Source organism: Anolis carolinensis, chromosome 2 (genome assembly GCF_035594765.1).
Source record: "Anolis carolinensis isolate JA03-04 chromosome 2, rAnoCar3.1.pri, whole genome shotgun sequence".
Taxonomy (NCBI): Eukaryota; Metazoa; Chordata; class Lepidosauria; order Squamata; family Dactyloidae; genus Anolis; species Anolis carolinensis.
In genome coordinates, this window is record NC_085842.1 from 206812811 (window position 1) to 206832874 (window position 20064).

The following is a 20064-nucleotide window of genomic DNA, read 5'->3' on the forward strand; positions in this document are numbered from 1 at the left end:
AGCGTGCTAAAGATAGCTCGCCTGAACCATAGAGCGAGCAGTTCCTCTGCTTTCCTAGCGATCAGCAGGAAATGCAACAGAGGCAGGAGGAGGAGGAGGGATAGGGGATTAAATTAAACTGGGACCTTCCTGTTCCCAGCAGCCCCTTGAGCCAAGAGTTGTGAGAATCGTCGCCTGTTATCCTTTCGTTTCCGCCCGGCCTCCATCCCAAAGGCAAGTGAGTTTTAATGCATTGCCTGCAGAAAGGGATTTTTTTTTTGGAGGTGGGGGGATCTGGACTGCAAGAGCAGAAGGTTTGTTTATCTTTGGATATTGCCCAGCTTTGGAAAATAATGGGCAACATGGCTTTGCTTCCCTTTGATCCTTTGGAAAATATTATGCATGGCTTTGAGAGGATCAGATCTTGCTACTGTCACCTTTGTGGAGACAAGGACTCCCCCTCGCTCCTCCTCTTTCCATCACTGCCTCTCTCTCTCTCTCTCTCTGATCTTGCAATTGTTGCAGAATTTTGGGAATTGCTAAAATTTGGAAGCGATCTGGGTCTCTGCTTCTCCCTCCCCCCACCTGCTTGCCCCAAATGACATTGCTGGGTCCCAAGATGGCCACCCCGAGATAGAGAGCAAGCTGTCATTTAAAAGTTGCTTCTTCTAGGAGAGAGAAGATGATGTGGTCCCTTATCCCTAAAGTCAGGGGTTGAACAGTGTTCAGACTCAGGAGGGCTGGTTTGGAAAAGTTCAAAAATGAAATGTCTATATAGACTTTAAAATGAGTCCTGTGCATGCCTATTCAAAGGTAGTCCCTATTGAATACAAGCTTTGTGGATAGCGTTGCAACATATTTGTGGCTTACGGTGCATCTGCACTGCAGAATTAATGCAGTTTGACAGCACGAACTGCTGTGGCTCAGTGTTGTGGGATCCTGGGAGTTATAGTTTGGTGAGGCATTAGGACTATTAAAAACTTTATAAAGCTACAACTCTGATAGTTCCATAATCTTGAACCATGGCAGTTAAAGTGGTGTCAAACTGCATTAATTCCACAGTGTTAATGCACCTATGGAGCCCCCGGTGGCACAGTGGGTTAAACCTCTGAGCTGCTGGACTTGCTGACCGAAAGGTTGGCAGTTCGAATTTGTGGAGCAGGGTGAGCTCCTGCTGTTAGCCCCAGCTTCTGCCATCCTAGCAGTTGGAAATCATGCAAATGTGAGTAGATCAATAGGTACCACTTAGGCAGGAAGGTAACCGCTCCATACAGTCATGTCGGCCACATGACCTTGGAGGTGTCTACAATACAACACTGGCTCTTCGGCTTAGAAATGGAAATGAGCCCCACTACCCAGAGCCGGACACGACTAGACTTAATGTCAGGGGAAAACCTTTAGCTTTTACCTGCTGCACCTATAATCTACTGGTGTGTATATACATACATACACATACATGAACATAAAAGGGGTTGTGATGACTGTTTAACCTTGGAGATTCCTGATGGAATCCCATCTGAAAGGCATGTTTACAGTAATTTCACCATAGTTTTTTTGGCCAAAGAGCCCAATATATTCAGCGGAGTTTCCTCATTAGTGCAACTGTTACCCAAAGAGGATTGTGTGCACATATGCCTTCAAAATCACCTGTTGACGTACTGTGTTCCCATATATTTCATAGCTTTTTCTTAAGGCAAGGAAGATGCAGAGGGGTTTTTTCGAATTGCTTCTTCTGAAATGCAGTCCACATCATATTCATGTTTGTTGCTGGTCTCCCACCCAAGTACTAACCTTGTCTGACCTTGCTTAGCTTCAAAGATGAGGTGAAATCCGGAGCCTTTAAGATTAACACTTGTATATTAGCTGTACATATGTATGTTGGGTGGAGCCCCTGGTGGCGCAGCGGATTAAATTGCTGAGCTGCTGAACTTGCTGACCAAAAGGTCGCCAGTTTGAATCAGGGGAGCAGGATGATCTACTGCCGTTAGCCCCAGCTTCTGCCAACCTAGCAGTTTGAAAACATGCAAATATGAGTAGATCAATAGGTACCTGTCCGGTGGGAAGGTAACGGCGCTCTGTGCAGTCATGCCAGCCAATGACCTTGAAGGTGTCTACAGACAACGCCGGCTCTTCATCTTAGAAATGGAGATGAGCACCATCCCTCAGAGTCAGACATGACTAGACTTAATGTCAAGGGAAAACCTTTACCTTTATATATGTTGGGTGCCTTCAAGTCATTTCTGATTTACAGCAACCCTATCGCAGGGATTTCTTGGTCGAATTTGTTCAGAGCAGGTTTACTTCTTTCTAGGCTGAGAGTATGACTTGCCCAAAGTCACCCAATGTGGTTTCCTTGGCCAAGCATGAATATGAACCCTTGTTTTCCAGTATTCTAGTCCAACACCCAAACCACTACATCACAGAGTGTCTTTAATCCAGTGTTTTTCAACCTGTGGGTCCCAAAAGTTTTGGCCTTCAACTCTCAGAAATCCTAACAGCTGGTAAACTGACTGGGATTTCTGGGAGTTGTAGGCCAAAACACCTGGGGACCCACAGGTTGGCAATCACTGCTTTAAGCAATTGGTTGATCAATTTCCACATGAGAAAGGCGATCCTTTGAAGGTGGAGGAAGTATAGTATTTTTATAGGAATTATGTATGTAGGAAGGATTCAGATAGCATAGTGGCAACACCGCCAATGGAAATAGAGCCATGTAGCAGGTGATGGAAAAGAGCCTTCTGCTTATGAGAAGTTACTAGCAGTCAGAACAGGTTTTATTATCCTATGTTTTTACTCATCTGAGGCTCAATGGATTGAGTTCCTTTGTGTCTTCCAAGTTGTTTCCTATCACAGATTTTCTTGGGAAGATATGTTCAGGAGAGACGGAACCTTGTCCAAGGTCACCCAATGGGTGTCCATGTCTGAATGTGATGTCACAGTAGACTCTGTAATTGTAGTCCAACGTTCAAACCATTGCACCACGCTGGCTCGAAATACAAATGGCACCCAGGGATCTGAGAGTCCTGCTAGAAAAGGAATGAGTGTCTGACCACAATGTCAACTTCATCTGTTTCCTTCATGTTCCATGTTCCTTCCCATAGCACATTCTCAGAGGTAGCTGTGTTGAGTATGCAGCAAAATACAACAGAATTCAAAATTCATAAACTCAAATGCCTTTACTGGGCTACCTCAAGAATTGGCAATTGGTAGTGGTTTCTTTTTGGATGTAAAAGTGGAGTGTGAAAGCTTTGTATAGAAAGACACTTGTCATCTGCATTTTATATTTGCTGGCTAAGGCTGTTGTGTATTGCAGTCCAATAATCTTGAAATTATATTCAATCTTGTGTGCTTTCAAGTTGTTTAGATTTACGGCAACCCTATTACAGGTCTTTCTGAAGCCGAGTGTGTGTGACTCGCTCAAGGTCACGCAGTGGGTTTCCATGGCCTGTGGAATCAAAGTGTTGATCTAAAGTGTTGTAGTCGAACACTCAAACCACTACACTGTACTGGCTCTCTGGAAACTACATGCCTCCCTCCAATCCCTGCTGTAAACCTTATTTCATGTATATAATCTGTGCCTACAGCAATGTGGCAGCCAATTTGGATAAAGAAATATTTTATCCCTTAGGATTTGGTTGTATAAAATGGGTATATTGCTGGGGCTGGAATCTTGGGATAAGTAGACACCCCCTCCAGGGGCATGCAAACCACCTTTCGTTCTAACCAGGGTAATCTCAGCCAAAACCGGTTTATCTGGGACACAGCAGGAGGTCCGCAAGCAGGGAAGGACTTCTAAGTAAGCTTTAGACTGAGCTCTTCTGAACAGTCTTTCCATTAAATCCACAAGATTACTAACCCATAATGATGTATGGTAGAAGCACAACACACTACCAAAATACCCAGTGTCATTTTCACTGATCAAGTACTTCAACATCATCTATTATTAACTTCAGGACTTTGGACAGGAGTTTTGCCCAGCCATATCCGGAGAGACCAGGAGACACACTGGCTAAATACCTGTAACTTTGATTCAGCTTATTCTAAAGGGAAAAAAATCAGCCCTACATCCAACAGTCATACACAAATATGTTTAAGTTGCTGTAAAAGGTACATTTGCAAAAATGGATTGCAAAATCCACCTTTTTGCTGTAGATGTAAGGAGTTCAATCACATAAGATAAGCTTGCATAATTATTATTCAATGACATTTTGGGGATTCTCTGCTTTGTCAGATTCCGGATTCTGGCTGAGGAGCATACATTCATGCCAGCAAGTCAATATGGTCCATTTGATTTATATTTTCTATCAATACTTCTCCTCTGAGTTTGGTATGTTATGAAAGCTGCTGTGATTTTTTTTTTAATTCTGGCACTTTTGTTATGTCTCTGATGACTGCCAGCATGGCAATCAAATGAGTGTGTGTTGAACCTCGATTTTAGTTGGGTATGCTCATGTTGTCCTTTAACACAGTATTGCTTTGTTTATAGGGTATTACTAGCTCTATAAACACCTGCAATTTCTCTAACTTCAGTTCTTTCCTTCTCCCCAAAACAGCAACATCTCTGCTTTGAGATGGAGTGTGGAGATCCAAGCCTTGTGGAGATTCATGACGCAGATGATGGTGGAATGGCAAAGAGAGTCTATGTAGGTGAGCAGCTCAATGCTATTACAAAGCCATTGAACCTTTAGTTTATCCCACCCTCCCTAAACGTCCAGTATGGCAGGCAAGCTTCCCATTTCATACTTTATCTTCAAAGCAATCCTATGAGGTAGGTTAGACTAAGCGGAAAATCACTTGCACAAATGTGGATATGTAAATTTGGGGCTCACAGATCATATTCTAACACTTTAGCTGATTTGCCATGCTGGCTGTTAAAGGTATAGTTTGATATGTGATCAGACTTAAAAAGATTTCCTTTTTTGCATGGCCCTTCAGTAGAAGATTTAGAAGCTCACTAAAGTTTACTTATTAACAGGAGTGAATATGTACCAGGTTTGTGCGACCTACTTTGAATTTACTTGAAAATTTCCAACAAGAGCTAGGGCCAAAATTCCAGGGAGGAACATGGTTGGAAGTAAGGAACAGGGATATTTCTGAACATATGCTCAACCTAAGCATATGCTAAAGTCTAACTCCCAGCACCCCTTGTTACACACTACATTGGCTAGGAATTGCAACCTAAAGCATATGACTCACATATTCCCCCAACTGTGCTGTTCATGCTAAATATCATCTTGGGGTTCAAACACTCTTATTAATAACTGATTTTATTTGGGGGGGGGGCAGCAGGAAACTAGGAATCCTGGAGAGAAAACGTTCATTCTGGGGTCTCTATGTCCAAAAAATGGCTGTATTCAAAATTGACATAGCCCAGTCAAAACCAATCTTCTGTTGCTTGGCCAATCACAGAAATGATTGTGTAAACAGTGCAAAAATGAGAAATTTACAAAGCTCAGTGCTAACTGGGGAATTGGTTCTTGTACAATACTGGGTTTGCCTGAATACAGGATACTTCTGTTATTTTTTACTCCAGCACCACCCAGAGAGACAGGGATCCTTTGTCCTTCCATAGGATGTTGGCAGTTTATCAGTGATGATGAGAGTTGTACTCCAACAATATGGAGAGCCATAGGTTCCCCATCACTGTGATATACTCTTATACTCATACATTTCTGGCTGCTGAAGATAAGCTGCCAGGTCCTGATCTCTGGTTCTGGCAACAACTGAATTATTTGGCTATTTCTCAGCAGCTGATCAAAGTGGAGTGAGCGAGGGTGAGGAAGATGACCACATGGAGCACAAGACCATCCAACCTGGTATCCACCATGGACGATCCCCTTGGAAGGCCAGTTCACAGCAAGAAGGTTCAGCGATAGAACGGCAAGGGGGCCTGCTAGCTCCTGGCAGCTACATTGAGGGTGAGGTGACGGTTGCAGCCAACATGGTTTCACGATCCAGCAAGCAGCGTCCTTTCATATGTAATGAGTGTGGTAAGAGCTTCAGTCACTGGTCTAAACTGCTCCGGCACCAGCGTACACACACAGGTGAGCGGCCCAGCACCTGCACTGACTGTGGCAAGAGTTTCTCGCAGAACTCACACTTGGTGCAGCATCGCCGCACACATACTGGTGAGAAGCCCTATGTCTGCCGCGACTGCGGCAAAAGCTTCAGCTGGAGCTCCAACCTGATCCAACACCAGCGCATCCATACAGGGGAGCGGCCTTACACCTGTGGGGACTGTGGCCGCAGCTTTACCCAAAGCAAAAACCTGGCCAAGCACCGGCGGACACACACGGGAGCCCGACCATTCCGTTGTCCTGAGTGTGGGAGAGGCTTTGCACACACGGCTGGCCTGGTCAAACACCAGCGCCTTCGTCATGACACAGATTCTCCCATAGGTCACCCCTGTCCAGAATGTGGCCAACGCTTCCGCGCCCCGTCTGAAGTAGAACGTCACCGGGTTGCTCACCATGGTGTCCCTCCATCTGAGCCCTTTATCTGTGTGGAATGTGGAGAGTGTTTCACTAAAAGCACCACATTGGTCCGACACAAGCGAGTACACAAGCCCATCTTCGTGCGTTAAAACATTTAATCCCTCCAGGGGATAAGCATTCTTAACAGCATCTGGTAAGGTTTACAGCCTGAAGTGTACGGGTTGAGGGGCCAAGGTGAGTCTCTAACTGCAACCTGTGTCTTGCTTGGGCAGACCAAAGGCTCTGTTAGACCCACCATACGAAACCATTAAGCAGTGGCAAGGGAAGGAGGGAGGAAGTTGGGTCCCAAAGTTGGACTTCAGCCACATGTTAGAGGTTGTTTTGGAGGCAAGATTTTGATTGCATTTGGTCAGGACCAAATGCAATCTCCCTTTTGATGATATACAGGTACTACTGCTGTACATTACATTGAGATGGGAGTATTCTTTAGTTAGAAGCCAAATAGAAAGCCACAAGGAGGAAGAAAGAACTTCAGACAAAAATAAGGCTTCTTGGTACTTTGGTGCACAAATAGACTCTCAGTGGAGAGAGTACTATGCAGAAGAACTGAGTTCCCTCAAGGAAGGAGCAAGGATGGGAAAGAAAGAAAGGCAGACAGACAGAAGGAAGGAGAGGACAGATGATATGGGTGGGGAAGAGAGGTTGGAATCAACCTAGAACAATAAACTATTGTGTATCCCCTATCTCTTAAGTGCCAGTCTCTCTCTTTCTCTCACTAACCACTTCTCACTTCATACATTTCTGACTAAGAGGGGCTGTTCAAAAGACAACAGAAAATCAGTGGACCAAGTTCTGAAGAGATAGCAGTACACAGCTAAAAAAGCCAGAAATACAGAAGAGACAAAAGCCCATAACTTGAAAATAATAAATGAAAAAGAATGGGTTATTGTAATTCTTTCTCTTTTTTGTTGTTGCATAACTACATTGCATTACAATCGTAACTTAATGAAGAATACCTTTGCTGGGTTTTGCAATATAATTGTAACTGTTTTAGTTGCTCTTATAGCAATCAAGTATGTGGTCTCACTAGATGTGTTTTGTACAACAATTCAGGATGGCTTGAGACTCATAGACAAATTGAACTACGTTTTAAAAAATAGCATTCCCAGCTCTGGGAAGGATTAAACCTCTATGTCCATTTATCAATTTATATAAGCAAGTACAACTTGCTTGCTGTAGTTGTGTTCACTTCCAGTTTCTTAAAAAATATTTTTGCTCAAAGAAAGATGGGAGGGAGTGAAATTAAAAACACATGTCATATTCCTTGATGGTAAATAGGGAGGGGGTGTGGGCCAGGGGATGTATAAAAGCCTAGGTGGCACACTGTGCTCTTATCTGGCTTAATATTACAAAGTGGGAGTCTCTGGCTGACATCCTCTACATCACTGCTTTCCTTTCCTTCTCTGGCATAGCTGCACGAAACTATGCAATTCAGAATCAGAAAACTAACTTGCTGAATTTGTCCTAAGGATTCTGCAAGCCCCAGGCTAAGCTGCAGCTTGTTCTTATTAATGCTAAATTACAATTTACTGTTCAACAAAAACATGCCAATCCTTCTCCAGTACTGCAGCTAAATTCAGCCACTGGCCATCTTGCTGGAGACAATGGGAGTTATAGTTTAGAGTCCAGGTCAGTGAAGCCTATGTGAAAGTTTATATGGTTAAGAATATCACGCACAGAAATGATATTCAGCTTAGTCCTAATGCCAAAAATACAACTTAATGGTGTAACATTAGAAAAAGTTGACCATTTCTGCTACCTTGGCAGTCACCTCTCCACAAAAGTCAACACTGTCACTGAAACACAACACCATCTGAGCTCTGCAAGTGCAACATTTCTTTTTGAATAAAGCAAAGTGTTTGAGGGTCAGGACATTTGTAGGGGTACCAAAAAGCTTGTTTATAAAGCTATTGTCCTTCCAACCCTGTTATATGCCTCTGAAACATGGACTGCCTACAGACGTCACTCAACTTCTGAAACAATTCCATTAACGTTGCCTCTGAAAAATCCTGCAAATCTCTTGGGAAGACAGGCAGACAAATGACAGCATTCTGGAAGAAGCAGACTACTAGCACTGAAACGATGATCCTTCACCATCCACTTTGCTGGACTGGCCATGTTGTCCAAATGCCTGATCACCGTCTCCCAAAGCAGTTATTATACTCTCAGCTCGAGAACAGAAAACAGAATGTTGGTGGACAGGAAAAGAGATGAAAAGATGGGCTTAAAGCTAACTTTAAAAACTGTGGCATAACTGAGAACTGGGAAGTTCTGGCCCTCCAGTGTTGTAACTGGAGGTCAGCTGTGACCAAGAGTGCTGTGGAATTCGAAGAGGCATGAATGGAGGGCAAAAGGAGAAAAGTGTCAAGAGGAAGGCGTGTCAAGCCAAATCTTGTTGGGATCACTTTCCATCTGGAAACAAATGTCCTTACTGCAAAAGAACATGCGGATCAAGAATAGGTCTCTACAGTCACGTATGGACCCACCGCCAAGACTCTACACTTGGAAGGCAATCATACTCAGCCACAAGAGGTAGCCTATGATGATGATGGCATTCATTCCACACACATCTAGTTCAAACGTAACCTGCAATCCATCCCGGGAAGTTCACTGCTCCCCGCCATCCTATCCCAGTTCTCTGCAGTGATCTCACATGTTTCTGAAGACCAGCCATAATGTTACATGCTCTGTAAACCTGTCTGTTTATTTTTATACAATTCCATTTACAAGTAACAAAGTTTTCACTGGAGTTGGGAATTAGATCACCAGAAACACAATGCCTTTCTAGCCACAGAGCCACTGAAAGGTTGCAAACAAATGGATCTGCAAATGTCATCATTTCCAGATGAGGGCCAAACCAGAATTCCACACACATTCAAGGAAATAGAGACCTTCCCCCCCCCCCCCAAAAAAAAACCCAGTTGGCTGGATTGCTGCACCTTGGGGTGCAATGTTGGACTGTATCACAAAGAGACGAAATAGATACATGAATGACCTGTGTTTGCTAGGCCTTTGTTGCTGCTGCTTGTGAAGCCCCTGCTGCTGTTAGCTGCTGAATCTTCTGGCTCATCATCTCCATTACGGCTGTAAACGAAGAGATAAAAAGAGGGTCAAGAATTGAGCTAGTTGGAACTGCTAAAGTCAGCTGGGAAACTGTCAGCTCCATGTCCTACCTTGCTTCATTCCATGTTTCTCCTGTAGTGCTGGCTGGATCTTTTCGATCTGTTTGGTTAGGAAATCGATCTTCCTCTTGAAGAAGTCTCTGGCATCATCCACTGACTGCAATAACAAAGTCACCATAACACCTCTGCATGTCAACAATCTGTCTTTCATTCTAATTCAAAAAATGCCAAGTTGGAAACTTGCATTACAAAGGTTCGTTCAATCAGACCTCCCTAACTGGATTCTCCCAATATTTTGAACCACAGCGCTCTCACAATCTCTGACCACTTGTGTGCTTGATAACAAAGTATCTGTGGAGATTGACCATTCTGGCATGCCTCCTGTGCAGGGCAGCTATAACCCCAAGTTTTTTATATTCATAGTAGCATATATACCCAGTGTTGGATGAGTGTTGTAAGGGGCTAGTGCCTCTCCTTTCATCCCTCTCATCATGCCTTTTCCCCATTCCTTTCTCTTCCTTCCTTCCCCCCTTTTTCTCCCCACTCCCTCCCTTTCCTTCTGCTCCCCGTTATCCCTTCTCCAGTTCTGAGAAGGCCTACTGCACAACATCTTCATTGCAAAATGGCTCTCTTTGTGGCTCTTTCCTCCCTTCCTCCCTTCCCCTCATACACACTAGCAAGAGCTACTTCACTGCCTTCTTTCACTTGCCTAGAAACATCCAATCTAGTGACATCACAGAAGGCCAATCCTTCACCTAGCAACAGCTTTTGTGGTACAGACGGGTGGATGAACAAACTGACAGAGACCTGCATATGTGTGTGTATACTCTCTCTCACTGTGAATATATGGTTACTTTGCAGATTTTTTCCCTAGGGCAGTGGGTCTCAACCTGTTGGTCCCCAGATATTTTGGCCTTCAACTCCCAGTAATCCCAACAGCTGGTAAACTGGCTGGGATTTCTGGGAGTTGTAGGCCAAAACACCTGGGGACCCACAGGTTGAGAACCACTGCCCTAGAGATATGTGAAATATAGCTACCTTGGTGAGACGTTTTTAAAATTAGCTAGACATTTTACTGGAAGTGGCACATCTAATTTTAAGATGCATTCCACCAAAGCCTTACTTTAAAATTTATTCTCTATGAAGCCCACTTCATCTTGAATGCAAGTAGTATGGGTGCTAACAAAAAAATGGATGCACAGGAGGGACTAGTAGGATAAATCTGATGCAGCAAATGGGAAACAAGAGGGGCTGTCTGAATAATAGTATCTTTACCAGAAGTCATTTCCCCAAATCTGATGTTTCTGCTGTTAGCTAAAGCACTGTACAGTCTCAAGAACTATCTTCCTTCACAAACCAGATTATACCAGAGTCCATTATTGTCCTCTTATTCAAGGGCAAGTCCACACTTTGGACCATTTGCATCATGCTGAAGAATTCTAGAGATGCCTTGTTTACTTCAAGTACCTCTGAGTACAAACTTAAAGTGTTGATGTTTAGATCAGTTTTAACACAGAGTACATAGTATTACATAAGAAAAGACAGACTTGGCTCAGGGGAAGTCTCAATCTATTGTTTACCAATGGATCAAAGTATCTGAAAAATTAATGCATTTTGACCAGTATAGAATGGGAGGGGAAATGATGACTCCCCAGATTTTGCTGGATGGGACTGATATAAAACATCTGGAGGGGCCCAGATTTCTTACCTCTGCTCTTCACTTAAGACAATTTTGGCAGACTACATAAAGTCACAAACCATGAACTGCCAGGATACAAAACAGTGATCTTCAAGCTGAGCTCACTGAACATTGTGAGGCTGAAAATGGTGGAGGCTCAAACCTCAGCAGAACCCGCCCCCAAGGTTTCACATGAAGATCAAGTATGTGTTACTACTTATTTAGATTACGGCTATCATCAAACCAATTTACATAAATCAGAAACATAAGTACCTTACCTTTTCTACATAGTAACCCGTTCCTACATCGATTAAGACATTGCCAACATCTGAAAGTTTCCCGGGAACATACATCTACAAGAAAAGTTAAGGAAGTGCACACAAGCCCGGGGGGAAAAACCAAAATGATAAAAGATGAATTCAATTTGCATTCCAGGACTAAAGGAGAAATATTGAGAAGAAGGGCATCGTGGAGAACCTCAGAATCATTTCACTTGGATAATCGAGCCCCCGGTGGCACAGTGGATTAAACCCTTGTGTTGGCAGAACTGATGACTTGAAGATTGGGTTGCTGACCTGAAGGTTACCAGTTCAAATCCAACCCAGGGAAAGTGCAGATGAGCTCCCTCTATCAGCTCCAGCTCCATTTGGGGACACATGAGAGAATCCTCCCACAAGGATGGTAAAAACATCCGGGCATCCCCTTGGCAGCGTCCTTGCAGACAGCCAATTCTGTTACACCAGAAGTGACTTGCAGTTTCTCAAGTTGCTCCTGACATGGAAAAAACCTTGGATAATGTATAGAAATATGAAATAATGAATTATTATGATAGATGGAATCATTTTGTTAACTTCTATGGTATGTTTTGGGTAGCCTTCAGCTGTTTTAGCACTCCCATAATTCCCTCCCCAAATGCCAAATGATAATGGATTAGGGGAGCTAAATTTAAAAACCTCTGGAGATCAAAAGATTTCTTACTATAGGATAACTTGACAAAAATGTCTTAAATAATAACAATACATCCTAAAACACCTGAGCGATTCTATATAATAATGTAACAGATTTATGTCTGGCTGGATTATATTATGGGTTTTCAGAAGCCATCAATAGGTAGGTATACTCAATAAGGCAGTGGTTCTCAACCTGTGGGTCCCCAGATGTTTTGGCCTTCAACTCCCAGAAATCTTAACAGCTGGTAAACTGGCTGAGATTTCTGGGAGCTGTAGACCAAAACACCTGGGAACCACTGCAATAGAGGCTTTGAGAAATATAGTTATCCTAATATGAACAGTATCGCGGAAAAAACAATTAGAACTTATATCTCCAAATCATGGCTAAGATTTTGAAAGCAGGCAAGTGCAGAAAAAGAGGCAATTGAGTGCAATGTAGATCTCTGTTAATTGGCAAAATGTCTTTTTCCCACACCAATTCTCTTTCCCCCTTGATCCTAACAGGCCCGATACACATTTCAAAATTTTATTTTGGGATTTCCTGGGTCCGTTTCAAATAAATAAAGAAGTGACTGTAAGGCTATGTTTGGTTTCCTTTAAAAGGCTGAAATAGGATCGCCAACTGCATCTGTTGACTTTAAATGAACACGGCAGCCACCACTCCAGCTTCCTATGCATGCTTTGTTCTGTATATGCTCATGTGAAAAGTGTCTTTTTGGTCTCTGGGGAGCAGAAATAGTCCAAGATGCCCCACTAGTGGTTGTCTTTACCCTGCCCTGAAGCAAAGTGTTGCATTTCGCTGCTGCTAGGTTACAGACCAGAAGACATAGTTCTCAATGCTAGTTAGCAATTTTGACTCCCAGCTACTTTGATTAGATCTTGCCTGTTTCCTGCTGGATTACTTGTAAACTCTTTGTTATGGAATTGATAATACTGCTCATTTTTTCTTAAAGCAGCTCTCAAATTATGTAATTCTAGTCCAACAGGAAGGTAAATAATGATGATGATGATGATATTTATTTATACCCTGCTTTATCCCTTCCGAAGGGGACTCAAAGCAGCTTAACATAAAAGCATCAGCATAACAATGTAAAAATATACAAAGATACAAACATTAAAACAGGATTAAATATAAACAGTATTTTAAAATTCCCAGTTAAAAATCATTAAAACACATTCAAAGTTAGATTGTGAGAATTGAAAATGAAGTACTTTTTACAGAGGCAGACATGAGAAGGCTCTCTCTGATAGAGTTGTACTCAACTATTACAAGAAAAGAAGCCCAAGTGCAGTAAAATGGTTAGGATAACCCATGCAAACACAAATTACTTAATGTTTCCTCAGCAGTAGTACAGAGTACTTTACCTTGCTCAGACATTGGCAACCCTGGGGAGATGCTGATTTAGTCTGCACAGTGATGTCACTGTGAAGAGGTGTGACATCATTGTATGCAAAGGTCTGTGAACTCAAATAATCATTATGATATCTTGCAGTCCTTATGAGAGGCAAGTAGTTTCTAGGCGAAGAACAACTTCAGATACAGCTGGAGTTATATTTCTGGGGATCCTGGGGAAAATGCAGGTTTTATTTTCCTTTGGCTATGTTCTCAGACAACTGACTGCTTATATGAAATTACTGGCATTAAAAAAAACTGGGTACTGTTTTATTCCAGAACTGAGGAACTGCTGCAAATAAATGACATGGGACATAAAATTCCAGATTAACTGGGCGGGGGGTCTAATTCTGGACATTAGGCAACCAGTTACCTAAAGCAATATTTATCTTTACTGGAGGCTGAAAGACTCCCAGTGACCACTTAGGAACCTGAAAAGAAAACTCCAGAGAGAAATGAGGGCTTTTGCTGATCTGATAGCCTTTCATTGGAGCACATGTACAGATGTCCACAGCTCAGGCTAGCTATCCAAAAAGACTGTTCCGAAATACAAACAAACATAAAAGAAAGCGGGGAAGGGGGCACAGTGGTTGCCATGGGATTTGGGAAATCCATATTTAGTTATGAAACTCCCTGGCTCACCTTGGCCCAAGACAATCTCTTTCAACCTGAGAGAAAATTAGATAAAGTGTACTTTAAGAGAAACCTCATTCACCACCTTGCAGTCATTATTGAAAAGGAAGAATATAAATGTAACTCATATATTACTGAATAAATAAACAGTAATATTCCCTGCAGATGAGCCCTGCTGTCAAGTTACTGGGTGGAAATGCTGTTTTTTGAAGTGGAAGTTTTAATAGATTGCAGCATTTTCAGAAAAAGGATACAGAGCTGGAGAGTGGAACCAGGAGCTCTTTACCTACAAAAGAAAAAACACAGTTATTTTGCACAAGAGGAACTTTCTAAAACTAGCCTAACTCCTGACTGAAATCTTTTTAAAAAGGTTTCAAGTGATGCTAAAGCTTAGTTCAGCATAATACACCAAGTACTTCTTATAACAAAATTTAAATGATGGGTCATGTGGACTATTTCTGAGTTCCTTCTAAACAACTTTGATGAGAGTGTGTATTCTATTCCTCTTTTGTGGAACAAAACTAAGGAGAGGAGAAAGAAGAACATAAGTATATGACTCCAACATCTTCCAATCACAGCTTCCTGAATCTAGAGTTTATCATAACCCAAAACCAGGTGAACAGAAGTTCTTCCTCAGCCCCCATCATACAACTGAATTGTTTCAGTAGACCGCTGAAAGTCACAAGTAAGCCCAGAAATGTTTATGCATTTTTCATATATGCAATCACTGAACAGATGGAGTAGTTTCACTCAAAGATAGAGAAGCAAAATAATCAAGATAACAAGTGGAGTAGAGGACAAGCTCAAGCTTCACCTTTGTCTCAAAATTAGAGACTTCAGGCTGAAACCTATTAACCCCTCATGTGGGGGCAAGATCAATTAAATTAAATAGCATTTACTTCTGTGCAGACATGTGCAGTATAAATATTATTTTGCATCTCTCGAAATCACATTAGCTTGTACTGGTATTCGCATATTTAGTACTATGCGCAGTCATCCAAGTGACATTATTCTGTATAAGGAAAGAAATGCACAGATTAGTAGAAGATGTTGGCCAGACCACAAAATTCATTACTCAAAAGAAAAATCTAGGGAAAATCAAGTGCTGTTCTATCATCTATGCTTTAACCAGAACAATTCTGGATAACTGAATAATCTGAAACATAAAGTCCACCACTTTCAGAATTTTAAATCGTAGGATCTTGACATATTACTGCTTGTTAAATGACATGTTTTATATTGGATTGCTGTGAGTTTTTCAGGCTGTAGGGCCATGTTCTAGTAGCATTCTCTCTAGCTGATTAGAAAGATGGTTAGAATTTACATCTGTCCTCACTCACTTTTTAAAAGGCACATCAATTGTTCCTATTACATCTACTTACTAAAAAGTGTGTCCATTGAATTCATTGATTCTTGCTGGCTTTACTTTCATAGCTCATTCTGAGGAGAATAGCATATATATTTGAACAACACACAGTACTTGCCTTCGTTGCTTTTATTCAAAACAGTCAAGCAGTCCTTTGCTTCCACATATTTTGTCTGTACCACTTTAAGTTGTGCAATGGATGAAGAAAGGAATTCCACTTCCTAGAAAAAGGCATACAAAATTCAGACCCATCACCTCCAGAAGTCAACTTTATGTGAAGATGGTGTTCTGAAATACATTAACTTTGTTGCCACCAGTAGCACTACACCATGAATATCTATACCACAGATGGGGAAATTGTGGTCCTTCCAAATGTTGCTGAACAGTATTTCTAAACAACAGGCATTGTGGAAAGCCACATTCATGACCCCAGTCTAGAAGTACAGGACTGAAACAACGACTTCATTACAATAATTCCAAACAATCTGGCTAATGGTGATGGATGATGGGGGCTAGCAGTTTAATATCTGATCAAATTCCTAGAGTGGGAAGGATGTGGCCCTCTTACATGTTTTTGACCGCAATTTTCACCATCCTTGGTCCACCAATATCTGAAAACTACAGATTCTCCAACCCTATTTGACATTGTGTTATGGAAGGGAAACGATTTTGTCATTTGTTTAACACTGGCGTATCTATCTAGTGTCTAGGTGTCAGAGGGGCCACTGCACCTTTCTTTCATCTCATCTTTCTCTTTTCCTTCTCTTCATACACATGTCAACTTTCTTTCCCAGTGACATGACAGAGGGACACTGCCTAGCAACAGCTTACCCTGTGGTATCAATAAGTCCGCTGGATTGTCATCTAGCAACAGCCTGGTACAGACTGGCAGTCATACTATGACTTTTAAAATATTTTTTATTGTATCATGTCATAAGCAAATTAAGGCAAGTCGCTTCTGGTGTGAGACAATCGGCCATCTTCAAAGATGTTGCCCTGGGGACAGTCGGATGTGTTACCATCCTGCAGGGGGCTTCTCTCATGTCCCTGCATGAAGCTAGGGCTGACAGATAGAAGCTCACCCCATCTCGCGGAGTCAAACTACCAACCTTTGGGTCAGCAGTTCAGCCGGCACAAGAGCTTAACCTACTGCGCCACCGCAGCTCCTATAACTTTAATATAAATAGATAAACTAGCAGGTATACCCACAGCTGCCTGGATGTCAGAGGGGCTACTGCCCACCTACTTTCTTCCATCACCAGCTCGGACGGGCTACAGCACAATATCTCAATGGCAACACCCTTGTAATAGTGGGAAGTCTCTCTTTGTGACTCTATCTTTCCTTCTCCTATTTCCCTAACACACCTTCTCTCTTCCTTTTCCCCTTACTTTCCCTCATACATTTTTCTTCCATTCTTTTTCTTCCCTTCTTTCTCTCTTCCCTTCCTTTATCCTTCCTTCATCCTTCCTCCCCCTTTTTCTTTCTTTTACCATTCCCTCCCTCCCTTCTCCTTTCCTTCCTTTCCCTTTTTCTATTTCTTTCCTTCCTTCATTTCCTTTATACACATGTCATCTTTCTTACCTAATGACATCACAGAGGGCCACTTCATCAAGTAACAGCTATTGTGGTATAGACAAATATAGAATCATAGAATCACAGAATAATCACGTGGGCCATCTTGTCCAACGCCCTGCTATGCAGGAAAAGCATAAAGTACCCTCACAATGGCTATCCAGTCTCTGTTTAAAAGCTTCCAAGGAACTTCTGAGGCAGAGAGTTCCACTGATGAATAGCTCTTACAGTCAGAAAGTTCTTCCTAATGTTCATGTGGAATCTTCTTTCCTGTCATTTAAACTCACTGCTCAGAGTCCTAGTTTCCTTATGGCATCCTTTCACATATTTACACATGGCTATCATGTCTCTTCTCAACCTTCTCTCCTGCAGACTAAACATGCCCAGCTCTTTAATACACTATTCATAGGAATTCATGGTCTTCAGACCTTTAATCTTTTTAGTTCTCCTCTAGACACCTTCCAGCTTATCAATAGCTCTTTTGAACTGTGGTGCCCAAAGTTGGACACAGCATTCCAGGTGAGGTCTAACTAAAGCAAAATAGAGAGACACCATGGCTTCCCCCAATCTATACACTATACTCCTTTGATGCAGCCCAAAATCCCATTGGCTTTTTAAACTGCTGTATCACACTGTTGGCTCATGTTCAACTTGTTGTCCACAAAGACTCCAAGGTCTTTCTCACATGTATTGTTGTCGAGCTAGGCATCACCCACCCATCTTTGCTTTTTATTTTTTTCTGCTTAAGTGCAGTATCTTACATTTGTCTTTGTTGAAATTAATTTTGTTAGTTTTTGCTCAGCTCTCATATCTGTTGAGGTCTTTTGGAATTCTGATCCTGTCCTCTTGAGTATTAGCTATCCTAATTTGGTGGCATCTCTAAACTTGATAAGCACTCCCTCTAAACCTTCATCCAAGTCATTAATAAAGACATTGAACAGAACTGGGCCCAGAACCGAACCCTGCAGCACTCCACTAGTCACTTCTTTCCAGGATGATGAGGAACCATTGGTGAGCACCCTTTGGGTTCGGTCGCTTAACCAATTACAGATCCACCTAATAGTAGTATTGCCTAACCCAAATTTGAATAGTTTGATTGCAAGAAGGTCATGGGGAACCTTGTCAAAGTCGTGGCTGAAATCAAAATATGCTATATCCACAGCATTCCCTGCATCTACCAAGCTTATAACTCTATTGTAAAAAAGAGATAAGATTAGTCTGGCATGACTTGTTTTTGAGAAATCTATGCTGACTTTTAGTAATCACAGCATTCCAACACTCAAACCAAGACACAATATTGGCGCCATTAAAACAAATAGCCTATACAGTAGAGTCTCACTTATCCAATCTTCTGGATTATCCAAGCCATTTTTGTAGTCAATGTTTTCAATATATTGTTGTATTTTGGTGCTAAATTCATAAACACAGTAATTACAATATAACATTACTGCGTATTGAACTACTTTTTCTGTCAAATTTGTTGTATAACATGATGTTTTGGTGCTTAATTTGTAAAATCATAACCTAATTTGATGTTTAATATGCTTTTCCTTAATCCCTCCTTATTATCCAAGATATTCGCTTTTATTTCGATATTATCCAAGCTTCTGCCGGCCCATTTAGCTTGGTTAAGTGAGACTCTACTGTATATATGGTCTGAAAGATATCCATCCTTGAGACTATAACCTTCCCCTGGAGATCCTAACTGGCGAGGAGGCCTCATTGTGTCCTGGTAAGGTGACACAGTGGGCCTGCCCTTAATCCCGCATCCTGATCCTGGGGGGGGGGGGGTATCTACACTGCAAAATTAATGCACTTTTGACACCACTTTAGCTGCTTCATGGCTCAGTGGCTATGAAATCCTAACAACTGCGGTTCAGTGAAGCACCACCCTCTTTGGCAGGCCGGGTAAAACGACAACTCCCATTATTCCATAGCACAGAGACCTGGAAGTTAATGAACCACTTTCATTCCACAATGCAGATACACTCTAGGGAGACCTGTCCAGAAGGAGACCAGGGCCTCGGTGGGCAGTCCCCTGTTTCCCCCGCTTTCCGCTTCCTCACCTGGTCCAGCTGGTTCTTCAGCACTTCCAGCTGCGGCAGGGACAGCTCCGAAATGTTCACCTGCTGCGCCATCTTAGAAAGAAGGAAGGAAGGAGTCGTTCCTCCTCGGGACGCGCTAGCAACGGAGTCTATGGTCACTGCGTCTATGACGTTGGCCCAATCCCCGCCCTGTCGCCATCAAGCGGCAAAGATTGGTTATGAGGGCAAGAAGGTTTGCCACAATGACCTCACTTCCGGCCGCGAACGGGACGCCGCCTAGAGGGTTGGGAAGGAAGATGAATCAATGGAAACGCTGGGATACTCCATTGTAGAATTATTCATGCACTTTGGCACCTATTCAATTGCCGTGGAACACTGCGAGTTGTAGTTTTACAAGGTCTTTAGCCTCCTTGATCAAAGAGTGCTGGCACCTCACCAAACTACAAATCCCAGGAAGAACTTTGGAGTGTGGTGGAGGCTCCTTCTTTGGAGGCTTTTAAACAGAGGCTGGATGGCCATCTTTCGGGGTGCTTTGAATGTGTTTTTCCTGTTTCTTGGCAGGGGGTTGGACTGGATGACCCGTGAGGTTTCTTCCAACTTTATGATTCTATGCCTTATAGTCCTTGTATGGGCAAACTTGGACCCTCCGGGTGTTTTGGACTTCAACTCCCACAATTCCTAACAGCCTAGGAATTCCTAACAACTCATGTTTGCCCATGCCTGATCTAAGTCATTAGTAAAGATGCTGAACAGGCCCAGCTCTGGAATTCCTTTATCTTCTAAGTGTTGTTCTTTATTTACTGTCCTGATTTTAGAGGTTTTAATACTGGA

General features: G+C 42.4%; 2 protein-coding genes across 7 annotated transcripts; one reads left to right on the top strand and one right to left on the bottom strand.

The window, feature by feature from the left end:
• The first annotated feature begins 77 nt into the window (after nucleotides 1-77).
• LOC103280892 (zinc finger protein 16) lies at nucleotides 78-9377 on the top strand. 6 transcript variants are annotated; one of them, XM_062971592.1, is made up of 3 exons: nucleotides 78-213; nucleotides 4533-4626; nucleotides 5727-9377. In XM_062971592.1, exons 2-3 carry the CDS (start codon nucleotides 4551-4553, stop codon nucleotides 6560-6562), a joined length of 912 nt encoding a protein of 303 aa, XP_062827662.1. In that variant the 5' UTR covers nucleotides 78-213; nucleotides 4533-4550; the 3' UTR covers nucleotides 6563-9377. The 6 variants fall into 6 exon arrangements, with proteins under 6 accessions (XP_062827662.1, XP_062827664.1, XP_062827663.1 ...); XM_062971594.1 differs by having other exon boundaries at nucleotides 79-213; nucleotides 5730-9377; XM_062971593.1 differs by having other exon boundaries at nucleotides 94-217.
• Nucleotides 9152-19478, bottom strand: pfdn5 (prefoldin subunit 5). Its single transcript, XM_003227827.4, has 6 exons — nucleotides 19255-19478; nucleotides 15734-15836; nucleotides 14504-14535; nucleotides 11552-11626; nucleotides 9647-9752; nucleotides 9152-9557 (listed from the first exon to the last, which is right to left on the bottom strand). The coding sequence occupies exons 1-6, from the start codon at nucleotides 19324-19326 to the stop codon at nucleotides 9478-9480; spliced, it is 468 nt and encodes a 155-aa protein (XP_003227875.1). The 5' UTR covers nucleotides 19327-19478; the 3' UTR covers nucleotides 9152-9477.
• Between the last annotated feature and the right edge of the window lie 586 nt (nucleotides 19479-20064).

Coding starts and splice junctions, on each gene's coding strand:
- LOC103280892 (XM_062971590.1), top strand. CDS start 3,034: ATGTCAACTTCATCTGTTTCCTTCATGTTCCATGTTCCTTCCCATAGC. Junction 3,094..4,532: donor CCCATAGCACATTCTCAGAG/GTAGCTGTGTTG, acceptor TCCCCAAAACAG/CAACATCTCTGCTTTGAGAT. Junction 4,627..5,726: donor GGCAAAGAGAGTCTATGTAG/GTGAGCAGCTCA, acceptor GCTATTTCTCAG/CAGCTGATCAAAGTGGAGTG.
- pfdn5 (XM_003227827.4), bottom strand. CDS start 19,326: ATGGCGCAGCAGGTGAACATTTCGGAGCTGTCCCTGCCGCAGCTGGAA. Junction 15,837..19,254: donor TGAAGAACCAGCTGGACCAG/GTGAGGAAGCGG, acceptor GCCTTTTTCTAG/GAAGTGGAATTCCTTTCTTC. Junction 14,536..15,733: donor TTTGAATAAAAGCAACGAAG/GCAAGTACTGTG, acceptor TTTCTTTTGTAG/GTAAAGAGCTCCTGGTTCCA.